The sequence below is a fragment of the Pelophylax lessonae genome, assembly GCF_965119305.1.
Source record: "Pelophylax lessonae genome assembly, chromosome: 3".
Classification (NCBI taxonomy): Eukaryota; Metazoa; Chordata; class Amphibia; order Anura; family Ranidae; genus Pelophylax; species Pelophylax lessonae.
Window position 1 is genome coordinate 487208385 of NC_138770.1, and position 21881 is coordinate 487230265.

At 41.8% G+C, this 21881-nt stretch overlaps 1 protein-coding gene across 1 annotated transcript in view; it reads right to left on the minus strand.

The window, feature by feature from the left end:
• The window catches only part of RMDN2 (regulator of microtubule dynamics 2), a 1203289-nt gene that overhangs the window by 827889 nt on the left and 353519 nt on the right, over positions 1–21881 (minus strand). The window contains exon 3 of the mRNA XM_082251346.1: positions 16822–16924. Within this exon, the coding sequence (XP_082107472.1) occupies positions 16822–16924 (103 nt within the window). The remainder of the gene's footprint in view (positions 1–16821; positions 16925–21881) is intronic.

Here is a 21881-nt window from a genome sequence, read left to right on the forward strand (position 1 = left end):
CTCCTCCTCCTCTATTTCCCTGTTGGTTTTGTCCTCTTAGGGGGGTGTTATTCCCTCTAATATTAGGGGGTTGATGTAATGGGGCAGTATTAGCAGGTAATTCCATGGGTTCTTCTTGATTAGAATCCCCCGCCACAGTGCTTTGTGGCCTGTTACTCTGCCACTTAAACACTGTGTTGTTCTTGTAATCAATGATGTCTCTATTAAACTTACGTTTTTTCTTATTTTTTTTTTTTTTGGTCGTTACCCTCTTTCTCTAGGTGTTTTGAGAGGAGTTCTGATTTTTTCTTATATTCCTCACTGTCTTTTAGTTCAGTTAAGGAACTTTTTAGACTAACAATTTCAGTATCAATTTTAGTTAGTTTCAACTTTTTCCTAGATATCAAGAATTGAAGGAAATGAATCCCTGCTTCATTAAAATAAGTGAACCATTCATCAATATTCTCATCATTAGGCGGATTTACCTCCCACCTTAGACTTCGTGGGACCATTTTGTCAGTGACATAGCGTTCTAAAAAAGCTATGTCCCAACTGACATGTATCTCTGTTGTCATGAGATTCTTGAGTCTCATGAACTGGCCTCCGAGGTCGTCCACAATGTGTGGACTCCCATCAAAGACGCCATCTAAATCCAGAATTTGTTTACTACGGAATTCAAAAATATCCATGTTTAGTGAATAAAAGATTCCCTTTCTTCAAAAAACGTGAGTTAACGAAAAGCTGCAGAAAAGATTCTATGCAAAAAGACAATATAAAAGTGGATATTTCTGCGCTAATATAATTATATAAAAAATTAGTATTGTAGGGTGAGCTGCTGCACAAAGGAATCACAGAAAAAACCGTTTAGTGGAAATTAAACGAAAATGTGCTGCGCTAGAAAATAGTGAATAATAAAATCACCAAAAAATACAAAAATTATATAATACAGAAAATATATATATCACTCTGTATGTGTGTCGGGATAAGGTAACCTGAAATTAATCAGTATTCCTTAAAAATGTGAATTTCACCAATGTATATCAATAATCACATAAATCATAAATCATCCAGTGTAAAATATAATAGAGTGAAAAAATTAGGATAATAATTAAATTAAATCCCAATAAAGTCCATGCAAAAATTAGGAGAAAATCCAAGAAGGTGTGCCACAAGATCCCAAAGAGTGCATCCACGCAATTCCTTGTAAGAATATAATAGACACCAACGTGTAAATCACCCAGGGAAAATCAGATGGCTGCTTACCAGAACGGGTAGGTCTCTCAAGCTAATGAGTAGACCACAGAAAGCTTAAGTGTAATGCCAAGGATGGCCACAGGATGTCTCCTTTAAATTCTCAATGGCGATGTCCACATATTGGGAAACAAATTATGACAGGGACATAGTGTAACTCCGTATACAAGGCATTTATTAAAAAGTAAAAAGCAGGTAAAACCACTCACATTTGCGATGTGAATTCAAGGCATCTAAAGGTTACAGGTACGCTGGAAACGAACGAACATCTCCCTCGCTGTTAGCATCTAGGTAGCCGGCTTGTTGGGGGCGTGGTCTCGTCACGTCTGGGTCACCCGACCGGTTTCGCTATAGGTTAGCGTCATCAGGGGTGTGACCATCAGACGTGACTCCACGCCTATATACCCCATATTCATAAGGCGGGCGGGGCCGCGCATGTCTCCAGGATATCTGTAAGGGAGGGCGGAAGTGAGCACCCTGGATGGCTTCTTGTGAGGGCGGAAATACATCACATGAAGGAGGGCGGAAGTAGAAGCCCTCAGCATTATATGAGTGAGAGCAAGAATGATGTCAGTGATAATGAAAAGAGGAAGAAAGACTTTTCAGCGTCTCCAGGACTATTTTATCCACTGCAGTTTATTTATTACAATGGATAGATATCGACCAAGTTACCAATTAATATTCATATGTTTATGGGATAACATAAATAATAATGTGACTAAATTAATAGTATATAAAAAATAGTGAAAAAATGTGTAGGAAGTAAATTGTGCACAACGCCATCTAGTGGATAAAAATAATTATGCAAACTAGTGAATCTTATAAGAAAAATTAATTCTGAGAGAAAACAAACGAGGTGCTTAGTCCCGATCTCATACAGATACAAATGGTATCAAAGATATAATTTGGAATTATAGCCTGGAGATGTTCGTTCCTTACATCAATCATATTATCAGTAATGTATTCCGTGATATCACCACATATTATTATCACATAAAATCAATAAAAGATTAATAAAAAATTTTTTTATTAAAAAAACAGATAAAAACAAAGGAAAATAAGAAGGTCATATTAGCTATTATTAATAAAACTGTTTACGTCCCATTCAACATTTAAGCCGAATGGCACGTAAGACTTGAGACAATAAATCCATCGTGTTTCGGCCCTTGAAATTTCTCTCTTGGCATTGGAGCCTCTCCAATGAGGAGTATACTTGTCAATTGCTGTGAAAAAGGTATGTTTAGGGTTCTTATGATGGCATAAGCTATAATGTTTGGACACATTGTGTCCAGGGAAACCCTTTCTTATATTACCAACGTGTTCGCCAAGGCGAACCTGCAGGGCCCTGGTGGTACGGCCAACATACTGTTTCCCACATTTACATTGTAGCATGTATACAACATTTTTTGTGCTGCAGGTAATAAAGGAATTGATTGAGTATTCCCTTCCTGTCTGTGTGGAAAGAAACTTTTCAATCTTTCTTCCTTTAAAGCTATTTATAGCGCAGATGTTACATCTGCGGCACGGATAGTATCCTTTTAATTCAGCAAAGAAAGTGGGTTTTCTTGGGATTTCTATTACATTCTGGGCTATTTGATGTCTCAAGGATGGGACACCTCTGTAGACTACCACAGGTTGATCTGGTAAGGTTGGACCCAGAATGCGATCGTTTTTTAGCACAGGCCAATGTCTTTTAAGGATTTTTTTGATGAGGTAATGTTGGGTTGAAAAAGTGGTTAGAAATATGTCTTTGAATTTGTTCTGTTCCAAGACATCACGCCTCTTGGGAACCAATAGGGTGTTTCTATCCATATTAATTACCTCACTAAGGGTGTTATCAAGGGATTGTTCATCATAACCTCTATCAATGAATTTATTTCTTAAATCTGAGGCCTGTCTTATGAAATCCCTGTGGTGTGTACAGTTACGTTTTAAACGTAAAAATTGACTTTTAGGTACACCCGTAAGCCAAGCCTGGTGGTGACAGCTATCTTTGGGAATAAAACTATTTCTGTCCGTTTTTTTGAAGTGAGTCCTTGTGACCAAGGAGTTGTTAGATACTTCTAGATTAAGGTCTAGAAAGGTGATACTTGTAGAACTGCTATTATGTTCCAGCTTAATGCCTCTATCGTTAAGATTAAGGCCCAACATAAAACTGTCTAAGGAGGCGGAGTCGCCATCCCATAGGAGGAGGACGTCGTCGATGTACCTCCTCCACAGAACAAGTTGAGGGGGACGGTTACCAAAAACGACGTCCTCCTCCCATTTTGCCATAAACAGATTTGCAAGGCTGGGCGCAAATTTCGCGCCCATGGCGACTCCGCAATCCTGTAAATAATATGTGTGGTTGAACCAAAAAAAAATTGTGTGTCATGGCAAACTCGAGTAATTGGAGCACAAAATTTCTTTGCTCTATTGGTATTGTACCATCCATCTCTAGAAAGTATTTGGCTGCCTCTAAACCATGGTGATGGGATATGATCGTATAGAGCGAATTCACGTCCGCTGTTGCCATTATGTATCCATCCCTCCAGGTCAGATCTTGCACCAGGTTTAGGACATGGGTGGTATCCTTTAAATAGGATGGCATCTTGGTAACCAGTGGCTGAAGAAATTCATCGATATATTTCCCGATACGGGAACATAGAGAATCTATGCCACTTATAATAGGGCGTCCTGGAGGTCTTAAAGGGTTTTTGTGTACTTTTGGTAAAAAGTAAATAACCGCTAGTCTTGGAGCTAAAGGGATGAGGAAAGTTTTTTCTTTCTTGTTAAGAATGCCTGTGTTCTAGGCTCTATCGATAATGCCTTGGAGTTCTCTCTTATATTTGAATGTGGGATTATTTTTTAGAATTTTGTATGTGTCCCTGTCATCTAGAATCTTTTTCATTTCTGAAATATAGTCTTCTTTGTCCATAACAACCACCCCCCCGCCTTTATCAGCGGGACGGATGACAATGTTTTTGTCGTTACAAAGTTGTTGTAACCCTACTTGTAATGCGTCATTGGTTGGGGGTTTCTTAATACGTATTTTCTCAACATCTTTAATTACTAGGTCTCTGAAGACCTGGACCGAAGAGGAGGATCCTCCGGGGGGGGTTGAAAAGTGAAGCGTTAGCTAGTGAAGTATGGATGTATCCATTATTGTTGTTGTTTAAGGTCGAACGGGTGGGATTTGTGATGAGGTATCTTTTGATATTCATTTTTCTTACATATTTTTGAACATCTATAAAGGTATTAAACTTGTTTAGAGTCTTCGGAGGTGCGAATTTTAGGCCTTTGTTGAGAACCAGTTTCTCTTCCTCCGAAAATACCTTTTTAGATAGATTAAAGATGCCTATATCCGTTATACCCGTCTTCTTTTTCGACCTGGTGCGCCTCCCCCCTCTGGTCCCTCTCTTTGTTCTGGATCTCTTTGGTAGGAATAATTTTCCCTGTGAAAATCCATAGGGTGTTGTTCTCTATTTTGATTGGAATTATATGTTTGAAAGGGAGGTCCTGAAGGTTGTGAAGGTCTCCTCGGTGAATAAAACGCTTCTGGGCGTGGTTCCCTATTACGGTACCAACCCTGATTGGGTGTATGTGTCGGATGTTGGGTAATGACCCTATTGACACTAGGAGTGTCAAAATCTTGATCCTCCAACGGCGCATACCGGTTGTAGGTGGAAATGGGTCCACCCCTTCTTGGTGTCATATTATGATAATTTTCATTACGTGGGGTGAAATTTGGGTTGGAGAAATTCCCATTCCTTCCTTGGGGGGGTCTTGGTGAATACCAGTTATTAGAGGGGTGTCTTGGACCTTGATTACCCCAATTAGGGGGTGGTGGTCTCTGATAATTATGTTGGTTATTCTGAATGGGTCTATAATTGTTCCCAAATTTATTTGGGCGTGGGGCCCCTCCTCCTCCTCTATTTCCCTGTTGGTTTTGTCCTCTTAGGGGGGTGTTATTCCCTCTAATATTAGGGGGTTGATGTAATGGGGCAGTATTAGCAGGTAATTCCATGGGTTCTTCTTGATTAGAATCCCCCGCCACAGTGCTTTGTGGCCTGTTACTCTGCCACTTAAACACTGTGTTGTTCTTGTAATCAATGATGTCTCTATTAAACTTACGTTTTTTCTTATTTTTTTTTTTTTTTTTTTTTTATTTTTTTGGTCGTTACCCTCTTTCTCTAGGTGTTTTGAGAGGAGTTCTGATTTTTTCTTATATTCCTCACTGTCTTTTAGTTCAGTTAAGGAACTTTTTAGACTAACAATTTCAGTATCAATTTTAGTTAGTTTCAACTTTTTCCTAGATATCAAGAATTGAAGGAAATGAATCCCTGCTTCATTAAAATAAGTGAACCATTCATCAATATTCTCATCATTAGGCGGATTTACCTCCCACCTTAGACTTCGTGGGACCATTTTGTCAGTGACATAGCGTTCTAAAAAAGCTATGTCCCAACTGACATGTATCTCTGTTGTCATGAGATTCTTGAGTCTCATGAACTGGCCTCCGAGGTCGTCCACAATGTGTGGACTCCCATCAAAGACGCCATCTAAATCCAGAATTTGTTTACTACGGAATTCAAAAATATCCATGTTTAGTGAATAAAAGATTCCCTTTCTTCAAAAAACGTGAGTTAACGAAAAGCTGCAGAAAAGATTCTATGCAAAAAGACAATATAAAAGTGGATATTTCTGCGCTAATATAATTATATAAAAAATTAGTATTGTAGGGTGAGCTGCTGCACAAAGGAATCACAGAAAAAACCCATAGTGGAAATTAAACGAAAATGTGCTGCGCTAGAAAATAGTGAATAATAAAATCACCAAAAAATACAAAAATTATATAATACAGAAAATATATATATCACTCTGTATGTGTGTCGGGATAAGGTAACCTGAAATTAATCAGTATTCCTTAAAAATGTGAATTTCACCAATGTATATCAATAATCACATAAATCATAAATCATCCAGTGTAAAATATAATAGAGTGAAAAAATTAGGATAATAATTAAATTAAATCCCAATAAAGTCCATGCAAAAATTAGGAGAAAATCCAAGAAGGTGTGCCACAAGATCCCAAAGAGTGCATCCACGCAATTCCTTGTAAGAATATAATAGACACCAACGTGTAAATCACCCAGGGAAAATCAGATGGCTGCTTACCAGAACGGGTAGGTCTCTCAAGCTAATGAGTAGACCACAGAAAGCTTAAGTGTAATGCCAAGGATGGCCACAGGATGTCTCCTTTAAATTCTCAATGGCGATGTCCACATAGTGGGAAACAAATTATGACAGGGACATAGTGTAACTCCGTATACAAGGCATTTATTAAAAAGTAAAAAGCAGGTAAAACCACTCACATTTGCGATGTGAATTCAAGGCATCTAAAGGTTACAGGTACGCTGGAAACGAACGAACATCTCCCTCGCTGTTAGCATCTAGGTAGCCGGCTTGTTGGGGGCGTGGTCTCGTCACGTCTGGGTCACCCGACCGGTTTCGCTATAGGTTAGCGTCATCAGGGGTGTGACCATCAGACGTGACTCCACGCCTATATACCCCATATTCATAAGGCGGGCGGGGCCGCGCATGTCTCCAGGATATCTGTAAGGGAGGGCGGAAGTGAGCACCCTGGATGGCTTCTTGTGAGGGCGGAAATACATCACATGAAGGAGGGCGGAAGTAGAAGCCCTCAGCATTATATGAGTGAGAGCAAGAATGATGTCAGTGATAATGAAAAGAGGAAGAAAGACTTTTCAGCGTCTCCAGGACTATTTTATCCACTGCAGTTTATTTATTACAATGGATAGATATCGACCAAGTTACCAATTAATATTCATATGTTTATGGGATAACATAAATAATAATGTGACTAAATTAATAGTATATAAAAAATAGTGAAAAAATGTGTAGGAAGTAAATTGTGCACAACGCCATCTAGTGGATAAAAATAATTATGCAAACTAGTGAATCTTATAAGAAAAATTAATTCTGAGAGAAAACAAACGAGGTGCTTAGTCCCGATCTCATACAGATACAAATGGTATCAAAGATATAATTTGGAATTATAGCCTGGAGATGTTCGTTCCTTACATCAATCATATTATCAGTAATGTATTCCGTGATATCACCACATATTATTATCACATAAAATCAATAAAAGATTAATAAAAAATTTTTTTATTAAAAAAACAGATAAAAACAAAGGAAAATAAGAAGGTCATATTAGCTATTATTAATAAAACTGTTTACGTCCCATTCAACATTTAAGCCGAATGGCACGTAAGACTTGAGACAATAAATCCATCGTGTTTCGGCCCTTGAAATTTCTCTCTTGGCATTGGAGCCTCTCCAATGAGGAGTATACTTGTCAATTGCTGTGAAAAAGGTATGTTTAGGGTTCTTATGATGGCATAAGCTATAATGTTTGGACACATTGTGTCCAGGGAAACCCTTTCTTATATTACCAACGTGTTCGCCAAGGCGAACCTGCAGGGCCCTGGTGGTACGGCCAACATACTGTTTCCCACATTTACATTGTAGCATGTATACAACATTTTTTGTGCTGCAGGTAATAAAGGAATTGATTGAGTATTCCCTTCCTGTCTGTGTGGAAAGAAACTTTTCAATCTTTCTTCCTTTAAAGCTATTTATAGCGCAGATGTTACATCTGCGGCACGGATAGTATCCTTTTAATTCAGCAAAGAAAGTGGGTTTTCTTGGGATTTCTATTACATTCTGGGCTATTTGATGTCTCAAGGATGGGACACCTCTGTAGACTACCACAGGTTGATCTGGTAAGGTTGGACCCAGAATGCGATCGTTTTTTAGCACAGGCCAATGTCTTTTAAGGATTTTTTTGATGAGGTAATGTTGGGTTGAAAAAGTGGTTAGAAATATGTCTTTGAATTTGTTCTGTTCCAAGACATCACGCCTCTTGGGAACCAATAGGGTGTTTCTATCCATATTAATTACCTCACTAAGGGTGTTATCAAGGGATTGTTCATCATAACCTCTATCAATGAATTTATTTCTTAAATCTGAGGCCTGTCTTATGAAATCCCTGTGGTGTGTACAGTTACGTTTTAAACGTAAAAATTGACTTTTAGGTACACCCGTAAGCCAAGCCTGGTGGTGACAGCTATCTTTGGGAATAAAACTATTTCTGTCCGTTTTTTTGAAGTGAGTCCTTGTGACCAAGGAGTTGTTAGATACTTCTAGATTAAGGTCTAGAAAGGTGATACTTGTAGAACTGCTATTATGTTCCAGCTTAATGACTCTATCGTTAAGATTAAGGCCCAACATAAAACTGTCTAAGGAGGCGGAGTCGCCATCCCATAGGAGGAGGACGTCGTCGATGTACCTCCTCCACAGAACAAGTTGAGGGGGACGGTTACCCCCAACAAGCCGGCTACCTAGATGCTAACAGCGAGGGAGATGCTCGTTCGTTTCCAGCGTACCTGTAACCTTTAGATGCCTTGAATTCACATCGCAAATGTGAGTGGTTTTACCTGCTTTTTACTTTTTAATAAATGCCTTGTATACGGAGTTACACTATGTCCCTGTCATAATTTGTTTCCCACTATGTGGACATCGCCATTGAGAATTTAAAGGAGACATCCTGTGGCCATCCTTGGCATTACACTTAAGCTTTCTGTGGTCTACTCATTAGCTTGAGAGACCTACCCGTTCTGGTAAGCAGCCATCTGATTTTCCCTGGGTGATTTACACGTTGGTGTCTATTATATTCTTACAAGGAATTGCGTGGATGCACTCTTTGGGATCTTGTGGCACACCTTCTTGGATTTTCTCCTAATTTTTGCATGGACTTTATTGGGATTTAATTTAATTATTATCCTAATTTTTTCACTCTATTATATTTTACACTGGATGATTTATGATTTATGTGATTATTGATATACATTGGTGAAATTCACATTTTTAAGGAATACTGATTAATTTCAGGTTACCTTATCCCGACACACATACAGAGTGATATATATATTTTCTGTATTATATAATTTTTGTATTTTTTGGTGATTTTATTATTCACTATTTTCTAGCGCAGCACATTTTCGTTTAATTTCCACTATGGGTTTTTTCTGTGATTCCTTTGTGCAGCAGCTCACCCTACAATACTAATTTTTTATATAATTATATTAGCGCAGAAATATCCACTTTTATATTGTCTTTTTGCATAGAATCTTTTCTGCAGCTTTTCGTTAACTCACGTTTTTTGAAGAAAGGGAATCTTTTATTCACTAAACATGGATATTTTTGAATTCCGTAGTAAACAAATTCTGGATTTAGATGGCGTCTTTGATGGGAGTCCACACATTGTGGACGACCTCGGAGGCCAGTTCATGAGACTCAAGAATCTCATGACAACAGAGATACATGTCAGTTGGGACATAGCTTTTTTAGAACGCTATGTCACTGACAAAATGGTCCCACGAAGTCTAAGGTGGGAGGTAAATCCGCCTAATGATGAGAATATTGATGAATGGTTCACTTATTTTAATGAAGCAGGGATTAATTTCCTTCAATTCTTGATATCTAGGAAAAAGTTGAAACTAACTAAAATTGATACTGAAATTGTTAGTCTAAAAAGTTCCTTAACTGAACTAAAAGACAGTGAGGAATATAAGAAAAAATCAGAACTCCTCTCAAAACACCTAGAGAAAGAGGGTAACGACCAAAAAAATAAGAAAAAACGTAAGTTTAATAGAGACATCATTGATTACAAGAACAACACAGTGTTTAAGTGGCAGAGTAACAGGCCACAAAGCACTGTGGCGGGGGATTCTAATCAAGAAGAACCCATGGAATTACCTGCTAATACTGCCCCATTACATCAACCCCCTAATATTAGAGGGAATAACACCCCCCTAAGAGGACAAAACCAACAGGGAAATAGAGGAGGAGGAGGGGCCCCACGCCCAAATAAATTTGGGAACAATTATAGACCCATTCAGAATAACCAACATAATTATCAGAGACCACCACCCCCTAATTGGGGTAATCAAGGTCCAAGACACCCCTCTAATAACTGGTATTCACCAAGACCCCCCCAAGGAAGGAATGGGAATTTCTCCAACCCAAATTTCACCCCACGTAATGAAAATTATCATAATATGACACCAAGAAGGGGTGGACCCATTTCCACCTACAACCGGTATGCGCCGTTGGAGGATCAAGATTTTGACACTCCTAGTGTCAATAGGGTCATTACCCAACATCCGACACATACACCCAATCAGGGTTGGTACCGTAATAGGGAACCACGCCCAGAAGCGTTTTATTCACCGAGGAGACCTTCACAACCTTCAGGACCTCCCTTTCAAACATATAATTCCAATCAAAATAGAGAACAACACCCTATGGATTTTCACAGGGAAAATTATTCCTACCAAAGAGATCCAGAACAAAGAGAGGGACCAGAGGGGGGAGGCGCACCAGGTCGAAAAAGAAGACGGGTATAACGGATATAGGCATCTTTAATCTATCTAAAAAGGTATTTTCGGAGGAAGAGAAACTGGTTCTCAACAAAGGCCTAAAATTCGCACCTCCGAAGACTCTAAACAAGTTTAATACCTTTATAGATGTTCAAAAATATGTAAGAAAAATGAATATCAAAAGATACCTCATCACAAATCCCACCCGTTCGACCTTAAACAACAACAATAATGGATACATCCATACTTCACTAGCTAACTAGAGGATCCTCCTCTTCGGTCCAGGTCTTCAGAGACCTAGTAATTAAAGATGTTGAGAAAATACGTATTAAGAAACCCCCAACCAATGACGCATTACAAGTAGGGTTACAACAACTTTGTAACGACAAAAACATTGTCATCCGTCCCGCTGATAAAGGCGGGGGGGTGGTTGTTATGGACAAAGAAGACTATATTTCAGAAATGAAAAAGATTCTAGATGACAGGGACACATACAAAATTCTAAAAAATAATCCCACATTCAAATATAAGAGAGAACTCCAAGGCATTATCGATAGAGCCTAGAACACAGGCATTCTTAACAAGAAAGAAAAAACTTTCCTCATCCCTTTAGCTCCAAGACTAGCGGTTATTTACTTTTTACCAAAAGTACACAAAAACCCTTTAAGACCTCCAGGACGCCCTATTATAAGTGGCATAGATTCTCTATGTTCCCGTATCGGGAAATATATCGATGAATTTCTTCAGCCACTGGTTACCAAGATGCCATCCTATTTAAAGGATACCACCCATGTCCTAAACCTGGTGCAAGATCTGACCTGGAGGGATGGATACATAATGGCAACAGCGGACATGAATTCGCTCTATACGATCATATCCCATCACCATGGTTTAGAGGCAGCCAAATACTTTCTAGAGATGGATGGTACAATACCAATAGAGCAAAGAAATTTTGTGCTCCAATTACTCGAGTTTGCCATGACACACAATTTTTTTTGGTTCAACCACACATATTATTTACAGGATCGCGGAGTCGCCATGGGCGCGAAATTTGCGCCCAGCCTTGCAAATCTGTTTATGGCAAAATGGGAGGAGGACGTCGTTTTTGGTAACCGTCCCCCTCAACTTGTTCTGTGGAGGAGGTACATCGACGACGTCCTCCTCCTATGGGATGGCGACTCCGCCTCCTTAGACAGTTTTATGTTGGGCCTTAATCTTAACGATAGAGGCATTAAGCTGGAACATAATAGCAGTTCTACAAGTATCACCTTTCTAGACCTTAATCTAGAAGTATCTAACAACTCCTTGGTCACAAGGACTCACTTCAAAAAAACGGACAGAAATAGTTTTATTCCCAAAGATAGCTGTCACCACCAGGCTTGGCTTACGGGTGTACCTAAAAGTCAATTTTTACGTTTAAAACGTAACTGTACACACCACAGGGATTTCATAAGACAGGCCTCAGATTTAAGAAATAAATTCATTAATAGAGGTTATGATGAACAATCCCTTGATAACACCCTTAGTGAGGTAATTAATATGGATAGAAACACCCTATTGGTTCCCAAGAGGCGTGATGTCTTGGAACAGAACAAATTCAAAGACATATTTCTAACCACTTTTTCAACCCAACATTACCTCATCAAAAAAATCCTTAAAAGACATTGGCCTGTGCTAAAAAACGATCGCATTCTGGGTCCAACCTTACCAGATCAACCTGTGGTAGTCTACAGAGGTGTCCCATCCTTGAGACATCAAATAGCCCAGAATGAAATAGAAATCCCAAGAAAACCCACTTTCTTTGCTGAATTAAAAGGATACTATCCGTGCCGCAGATGTAACATCTGCGCTATAAATAGCTTTAAAGGAAGAAAGATTGAAAAGTTTCTTTCCACACAGACAGGAAGGGAATACTCAATCAATTCCTTTATTACCTGCAGCACAAAAAATGTTGTATACATGCTACAATGTAAATGTGGGAAACAGTATGTTGGCCGTACCACCAGGGCCCTGCAGGTTCGCCTTGGCGAACACGTTGGTAATATAAGAAAGGGTTTCCCTGGACACAATGTGTCCAAACATTATAGCTTATGCCATCATAAGAACCCTAAACATACCTTTTTCACAGCAATTGACAAGTATACTCCTCATTGGAGAGGCTCCAATGCCAAGAGAGAAATTTCAAGGGCCGAAACACGATGGATTTATTGTCTCAAGTCTTACGTGCCATTCGGCTTAAATGTTGAATGGGACGTAAACAGTTTTATTAATAATAGCTAATATGACCTTCTTATTTTCCTTTGTTTTTATCTGTTTTTTTAATAAAAAAATTTTTTATTAATCTTTTATTGATTTTATGTGATAATAATATGTGGTGATATCACGGAATACATTACTGATAATATGATTGATGTAAGGAACGAACATCTCCAGGCTATAATTCCAAATTATATCTTTGATACCATTTGTATCTGTATGAGATCGGGACTAAGCACCTCGTTTGTTTTCTCTCAGAATTAATTTTTCTTATAAGATTCACTAGTTTGCATAATTATTTTTATCCACTAGATGGCGTTGTGCACAATTTACTTCCTACACATTTTTTCACTATTTTTTATATACTATTAATTTAGTCACATTATTATTTATGTTATCCCATAAACATATGAATATTAATTGGTAACTTGGTCGATATCTATCCATTGTAATAAATAAACTGCAGTGGATAAAATAGTCCTGGAGAGGCTGAAAAGTCTTTCTTCCTCTTTTCATTATCACTGACATCATTCTTGCTCTCACTCATATAATGCTGAGGGCTTCTACTTCCGCCCTCCTTCATGTGATGTATTTCCGCCCTCACAAGAAGCCATCCAGGGTGCTCACTTCCGCCCTCCCTTACAGATATCCTGGAGACATGCGCGGCCCCGCCCGCCTTATGAATATGGGGTATATAGGCGTGGAGTCACGTCTGATGGTCACACCCCTGATGACGCTAACCTATAGCGAAACCGGTCGGGTGACCCAGACGTGACGAGACCACGCCCCCAACAAGCCGGCTACCTAGATGCTAACAGCGAGGGAGATGTTCGTTCGTTTCCAGCGTACCTGTAACCTTTAGATGCCTTGAATTCACATCGCAAATGTGAGTGGTTTTACCTGCTTTTTACTTTTTAATAAATGCCTTGTATACGGAGTTACACTATGTCCCTGTCATAATTTGTTTCCCACTATGTGGACATCGCCATTGAGAATTTAAAGGAGACATCCTGTGGCCATCCTTGGCATTACACTTAAGCTTTCTGTGATCTACTCATTAGCTTGAGAGACCTACCCGTTCTGGTAAGCAGCCATCTGATTTTCCCTGGGTGATTTACACGTTGGTGTCTATTATATTCTTACAAGGAATTGCGTGGATGCACTCTTTGGGATCTTGTGGCACACCTTCTTGGATTTTCTCCTAATTTTTGCATGGACTTTATTGGGATTTAATTTAATTATTATCCTAATTTTTTCACTCTATTATATTTTACACTGGATGATTTATGATTTATGTGATTATTGATATACATTGGTGAAATTCACATTTTTAAGGACCACTTCTATCAAGTCTGTGCTTTTAATCACTGCTGCGGTTAACCATTTAATCACCTTGATATTTTAAGCACTAAAAGGACTTTATTTATTTATTCATTTATTTATGCTGGGTTTGTGCTTTTATCAATTGTTGTGGTCCTCAATCACCATCGATGGTATTAAGCACAATTGGACTGTTTTTTAAATATTTATTTATCTATTTATATGCAGTCATGCACTTTTTGTGAATATTGTTGTTGAGCGCAATATATACTCTCAAATCTCACATTCATCATGTCAACACGTTGTTTGTTTGCTGCTCGCAGTGTGGAAGGCATTCCCACGTATTTTTTATTTATTCACATATTTATCCATCTATTTATTTATTTATTTATTTATTTATCCATTTAAGTATTCACGATTATTAGAAAGTTTTAGTACACTTTAACTTTGTGTACAAACACTCATTTGCGCAGTTCGTTTTGGTTCATCACCACTTTTTCAAACTATAAATGCCTCCACCAGCACGTTTTCCCACATGGCTGCTGACCAGGGTACATTCTCCTTACCATCAGAATGCGAAGACGCAGATCCACCAGGATGGCATACGTCCGCAGCGGCCATATCTACCTCAGAATCTGAGGATACTAGAGAGGCAGGGGATAACATAGGACACTTTCTACTAGTGGCATTTTTTAAAACGAAATCCACTTTTGACACTAGATTTTCAAAAACTGCTGTAAATGCAGACAGGGGCTGTGACCAGGAGGGTCCCGCAACCTCACTGATTGGGTCTGTGGGTGAGATTTGGTCCTGGGACTCTATATTATGTAATACAAAAAAACAGTGTCACTTTAAGAAAAAACTAAAAAAAAAAAACGCGATCCGTACCGCTGCACCACAAGTCCCAGCCCTAGCACAGTCCACAGCAGGGTGAATGAGAAATACCTACAGGGACCCCAGTAACGTAATACCAAAACGATTTGGAGAGATATAGAAACGTTCTGTGCAGAGAGAAAAACAATCTGACACGGGAACAGAAAAAAACTGGGTCATATACTAGAGTCACCATAGCTTTTCCCTGCTGTCCAGCGATCGTGGACTCCAAGAATATGGCCGCCCCATGCATTCCTATAGGGGAACTACCAAAACATGGCCTCCCATGCATGTCAATGGGAACATTTTTACATTGATGCAGAGCGAAACTACAGCAAAATGGCAGCCCCCACGGCGTGCCATGTGGTCTCCAGAACCCCCCAGGGGGTCATTAGACAGTGGCATTGGGGGGCCCCACCAGGATAAACCCCCCCACAGAACCACCGCAGCGGCCCCAATACATCCTCCCCTCGAGGTAGGAACCTTCTTGTGGGGGGGGGGGGGGAGCCTAAGAGGGGCCTGGTGTCACCGAGAGGCCAGGGGAACTGAGGGATACTTGAGGGTCCAACTTTTCCAGGGAGGGGCCCATGTCCACTCCGAGACCGTCAAAGAAATGGGGGGGCACTTACAATACCAAAGGCTTCAGGTTAGCACCACTCTGAACAGACTGCCTCTCCACCCGGGGTGGGGGTGCTGATGGCCAGGGGGTACGCTGCAACGTCCCGGCGAGGTGTTTTACTTGCAGGCCAGTCCCTGTCCATCGGGGCTCTGTCGTGGCGAGGCCTAGTGCTGGACTATAACCTGCACACGCTCGCTGGCCAGGCTGGGAGACCTTAAGGATCTAGCATATCCAGTCCGGAATCAAGCCATCTGTTGCTCGTAGTTCTCTCAGGAACAAAACGAACTAAAAAGTAAAGTCTTACAAAAAGGTTCCCAAAAAAAAACGCTAAGACCGAAGTCCCAGCAGGGAACTAGGTATCAATCCTAAACTAGGCAGAAACAAACTAAAGCCTATAGGAGAGTGTGTGGGCCCATAGGCATGGTAAAGCCTTTTTCCTGCCTAGTGTTCTACTCCTGTAGGGGGCAGTATAACCCAATGGTCAAGAATTATATGGAGCTGCGTCTGTCAATGAACGATAGAGAAAAGTAATTTTTATGCCGCACTGATAGGCACAGATGAGGCTGCACTGATTATCAGTGTAAATATGCCTGTCAGAATTGCTGGTTACAGACTCTCCTTTCCTCAAGTCTGTTTACAATTTGATCAGCTGTGATTGGACACAGTGATCACAGAGTGACCCGGAGCAGAGTTCTGGCAGGACATCAATAGGCGCCCTCCGAGAACTAGCCGACCACGTGGTTGGCAACCAGCTGCCCGGCACTGCTTGTCCGGAGCATCGGGCAATCGGAATTGCTATGCCTGGGAATAAGCTGAAAAAAGCCCAGGATGCCAGGACCCAATTTCTAATCGCAATGGCGACCTGGCACCTGGGATTTGTCAAGCCCTGATAAAGAATATATATGAAGAGATGATGTCAACATCAGCTGTATGTTAGATATCAGGTATAAAAAACATATATGCAGATGTGACAGAGTTGGCCCTGTAAAATCCAGGGTCCTCATATTTCACTAGAAGCAGTTTTTGCTATATTTTTTTTTATTTGTTTTTTTTTCTTTTTACAAAACAAAATCTTACCATTAGTTACATAGTTTTTCTTCTCTTCTGTATCATTAGTAAGATAAAACATGTCACTGTATGCTCGTGCTAGCCTCCACAGGAACTCAACTTTGTTTCCAAACTAAAAAAAAAAAAAAAAATGTAAGAATAAGAAGCTTCTTACCATTTGATTTACAAAACAACCCATTCAGCTAAAATTTGAAATGCAAAGCAAAAAATGTTTGTGTGAGTGTGTGTGTAACCTTTAATACAATTATATAGTAACACAGACATATACCAGAAACATGAAAAGTTGGGGGGTAACATACATTTTATGGATTAGGCAAATCAAAGAAAAGAAAAGAAAAAAAAACACCACAAAAAAACACAACAGAAATCTTCCCTGATTATGAACAGGCATGTCCCAGCTTAGGCTAAAAATATAGTTTTAGCAAATCATTATCCCACAGGTAGCTCATAGAGGTAATGCTTATTCTAGTTCACAAGACACTTGCTTTGACATCATTATGATGCCTGTCACTATGTTTGGGTCTTTGATACTGATGCCCAGTATAGGACTCTTTTCACATTACATCTTTCTTACTGTAGGCGACAATGGCCTCATACATTCTTTAGACTCTACAAATAATGGACCTCAGACTCCAGATTTTGCCTCTCAGACTATACCCCTGTGGATTACTCCCCTCTCAACATCTAGGTCTGTTTATGTTACAGGAATATAGGGTCCCTGGATTATGGCTTCCAGGTCCCCACATTCAGCTTCACTGGTAATATAGGGGCTTTTTTGTTTCTTATGTACTCTTCCTTCGGAAAACTTGACACCTTGCTGTTCTCTAACACCCAGTTACATTATCACCATGCAATGTTAATAAGTGTTATGATAAATAACACTTATAAGGATAAATGAGATATGACATAGGCCACCTCCTATTTCGGATTTGCCCTTTCCCCTCTCCATTCTTTCCCACCAAACAAAGGGGAGGAGGAAAAGGACAGAAGAGATAAAAGAAAAAACATCTTTTTTTTGACCCATGGGGCTCTTTTTTAGACCTCATCCTACCACATCCAACTTTCATTGCTGCCCTAAAGGGTCTCCCTTAGCACATATTACGCGAGGGCCTATTCCATGTTTATGCTTCTTACATTTATATGCCTCATTACTGATCTATCAACAGCCAATGTGTCTCTTTGTTTTAGCTAGGGAAGGAGCCAAATCTTGAGGATTTAATCTCTACTTTGACTCCCCCAGATGTTTCCTTAGGTCAATACAATTGTCTATTTTAACTGATGCATGATTACTGTGCTTGTATATAGTTTCTAAAACCAATCTGGAAATAACAGAGGATATAGGGCCATTGCATGTTTTATACTTAGCAGGCTATTCTTAATGTACTCCTGACTCTTTGGTCCCCTCCCTCTCTTCTCTCCCCTCCCTTGCCCCTACCTCTTTCAAGCGGAGTTCCACCCTACTTTTTGACATTACATATTACAGCAGTCATCCCTTTGCTAATGAAGAATTGGGCATTTAAAATTGTTTTTGGGGCTTTCTTTATTGCACTTTCTCTTTCCTCCCCCCTCTGCGGCCGCAGCCGCCGACATCACTTCCTGCTCTGCAATGCATCCTGGGAGCTCTTACTCATCAGTCCCAGGAGGCAATGGGCAGTGACGTTGGCGGCCGGCATCCAGCGTGTATGGCGCCATCTTTAAAAAGGTTATACAGGCTATTGTTGCCAGTATACTCTTTTGACTGTGGGAGAGAGGGAGGCAGAGCAGACTGATCGTTGGAAAAACATCCGGCTTGACTTTACTGCAATTCTGGAATGTGTGATTGGGGGCAGCAGCAGCAATGGCACTGTGATATTTGGGGCAGCAGCTTCAATGGCACTGTGATATTGGGGGCACCAGCAATTGCACTGTGATATTGGGGGCACCAGCAGCTTCAATGGCACTGTGATATTGGAGGCACCAGGCTTCAATGGCACTGTGATATTGGGGGCACCAGGCTTCAATGGCACTGTGATATTGGGGGCACCAGCAGCAATGGCACTGTGATATTGGAGGCACCAGCAATAGCATTGGGATATTGGGGGCACCAGCAGCTTCAATGACACTGTGATATTGGGGGCACCAGCAGCAGCGATGGCACTGTGATATTGGGGGGAACCGCAGCAGTAATGGCACTGTGATATTGGGGGCACCAGCAGCAGCAATGGCACTGTGATATTGGGGGCACAAGCATCTTCAATGGCACTGTGATATTGGGGGGAACCGCAGCAGTAATGGCACTATGATATTGGGGACACCAGCAGCAGCAATGGCACTGTGATATTGGGGGCACAAGCATCTTCAATGGCACTGTGATATTGGGGGGAACAGCAGCAGTAATGGCACTGTGATATTGGGTGCACCAGCAGCAGTGATGGCACTATGATAGTGGGGACACCAGCAGCAATTGCACTGTGATATTGGGGGCACCAGCAGCAGCAATGGCAATTGATATTGGGGGCACCAGCAGCTTCAATGGCACTGTGATATTGGGGGTATCAGCAGCAGCAATGGCACTGTGATATTGGGGGAACCAGCAGCAGCAATGGCGCTGTGATATTGGGGCACCAGCAATTGCACTGTGATATTGGGGGCACCAACAGCTTCAAACCATTATATCACAGTGCCATTGCTGCTGCTGGTGCCCCAAATATCACAGTGCCATTGAAGCTGCTGGTGCCCCCAATATCACAGTGCAATTGCTGCTCCTTGTGCCCCCAGTATCACAGTGCGTTTGCTGCTGGTGCCCCCAATATCACGGTGCCATTGAAGCTGCTGGTGCCCCCAATATCACAGAACAATTGCTGCTGCTGGTGCCCCAATATCACAGTGCCATTGAAGCTGCTGGTGCCCCCAATATCACAGTGCCATTAAAGCTGCTGGTGCCCCCAATATCACAGTGACATTGAAGCTGTTGGTGCCCCCAATATCACAGTGCCATTGAAGCTGCTGGTGCCCCCAATATCACAGAGCCATTGAAGCTGCTGGTGCCTCCAATATCACAGTGCCATTACTGCTGCTGGTGCCCCCAATATCACAGTGACATTGAAGCTGTTGGTGCCCCCAATATCACAGTGCCATTGAAGCTGCTGGTGCCCCCAATATCACAGTGCCATTGAAGCTGCTGGTGCCCCCAATATCACAGTGCCATTACTGCTGCTGGTTCCCCCAATATCCCAGTGCCATTGCTGCTGGTGCCCCCAATATCAGAGTACCATTGAAGCTGCTGGTTCCCCCAATATCACAGTGCCATTGAAGCTGCTGGTGCCCCCAATATCCCAGTGCATTGCTGCTGCTGGTGCCCCCAATATCCCAGTGCATTGCTGCTGCTGGTGCCCCCAATATCCCAGTGCATTTCTGCTGTTGGTGCCCCCAATATCCCAGTGCCATTAAAGCTGCTGGTGCCCCCAATATCACAGTGCAATTTCTGCTACTGGTGCCCCCAATATCACAGTGACATTGCTGCTGCTGGTGCCCCAAATATCACAGTGCCATTGAAGCTGCTGGTGCCCCCAATATCACAGTGCAATTGCTGCTCCTTGTGCCCCCAGTATCACAGTGCGTTTGCTGCTGGTGCCCCCAATATCACGGTGCCATTGAAGCTGCTGGTGCCCCCAATATCACAGAACAATTGCTGCTGCTGTTGCCCCAATATCACAGTGCCATTGAAGCTGCTGGTGCCCCCAATATCACAGTGCCATTAAAGCTGCTGGTGCCCCCAATATCACAGTGACATTGAAGCTGTTGGTGCCCCCAATATCACAGTGCCATTGAAGCTGCTGGTGCCCCCAATATCACAGAGCCATTGAAGCTGCTGGTGCCCCCAATATCACAGTGCCATTACTGCTGCTGGTGCCCCCAATATCACAGTGACATTGAAGCTGTTGGTGCCCCCAATATCACAGTGCCATTGAAGCTGCTGGTGCCCCCAATATCACAGTGCCATTGAAGCTGCTGGTGCCCCCAATATCACAGTGCCATTACTGCTGCTGGTTCCCCCAATATCCCAGTGCCATTGCTGCTGGTGCCCCCAATATCAGAGTACCATTGAAGCTGCTGGTTCCCCCAATATCACAGTGCCATTGAAGCTGCTGGTGCCCCCAATATCCCAGTGCATTGCTGCTGCTGGTGCCCCCAATATCCCAGTGCATTGCTGCTGCTGGTGCCCCCAATATCCCAGTGCATTTCTGCTGTTGGTGCCCCCAATATCCCAGTGCCATTAAAGCTGCTGGTGCCCCCAATATCACAGTGCAATTTCTGCTACTGGTGCCCCCAATATCACAGTGACATTGAAGCTGTTGGTGCCCCCAATATCACAGTGCCATTGAAGATGCTGGTGCCCCCAATATCACAGAGCCATTGCTGATCGTGCCCCCAATATCACAGTGCCATTGAAGCTGCTGGTGCCCCCAATATCACAGTGCCATTACTGCTGCTGGTTCCCCCAATATCCCAGTGCCATTGCTGCTGGTGCCCCCAATATTAGAGTACCATTGAAGCTGCTGGTTCCCCCAATATCACAGTGCCATTGAAGCTGCTGGTGCCCCCAATATCCCAGTGCATTGCTGCTGCTGGTGCCCCCAATATCCCAGTGCATTGCTGCTGCTGGTGCCCCCAATATCCCAGTGCCATTAAAGCTGCTGGTGCCCCCAATATCACAGTGCAATTTCTGCTGCTGGTGCCCCCAATATCACAGTGCCATTGAAGCTGCTGGTGCCCCCAATATCACAGTGCCATTGAAGCTGCTGGTGCCCCCAATATTGCAGTGCCATTAAAGCTGCTGGTGCCCCCAATATCACAGTGCAATAGCTGCTGCTGGTGCCCCCAATATCACAGTGCTATTAAAGCTGCTGGTGCCCCCAATATCACAGTGCAATTGCTGCTGCTGGTGCCCCCAATATCACAGTACCATTGAAGCTGCTAGTGCCCCCAATATCACAGTGCCATTGAAGCTGCTGGTGCCGCCAATATTGCAGTGCCATTGTAGCTGCTGGTGCCCCCAATATCACAGTGCCATTGCTACTGTTGGTGCC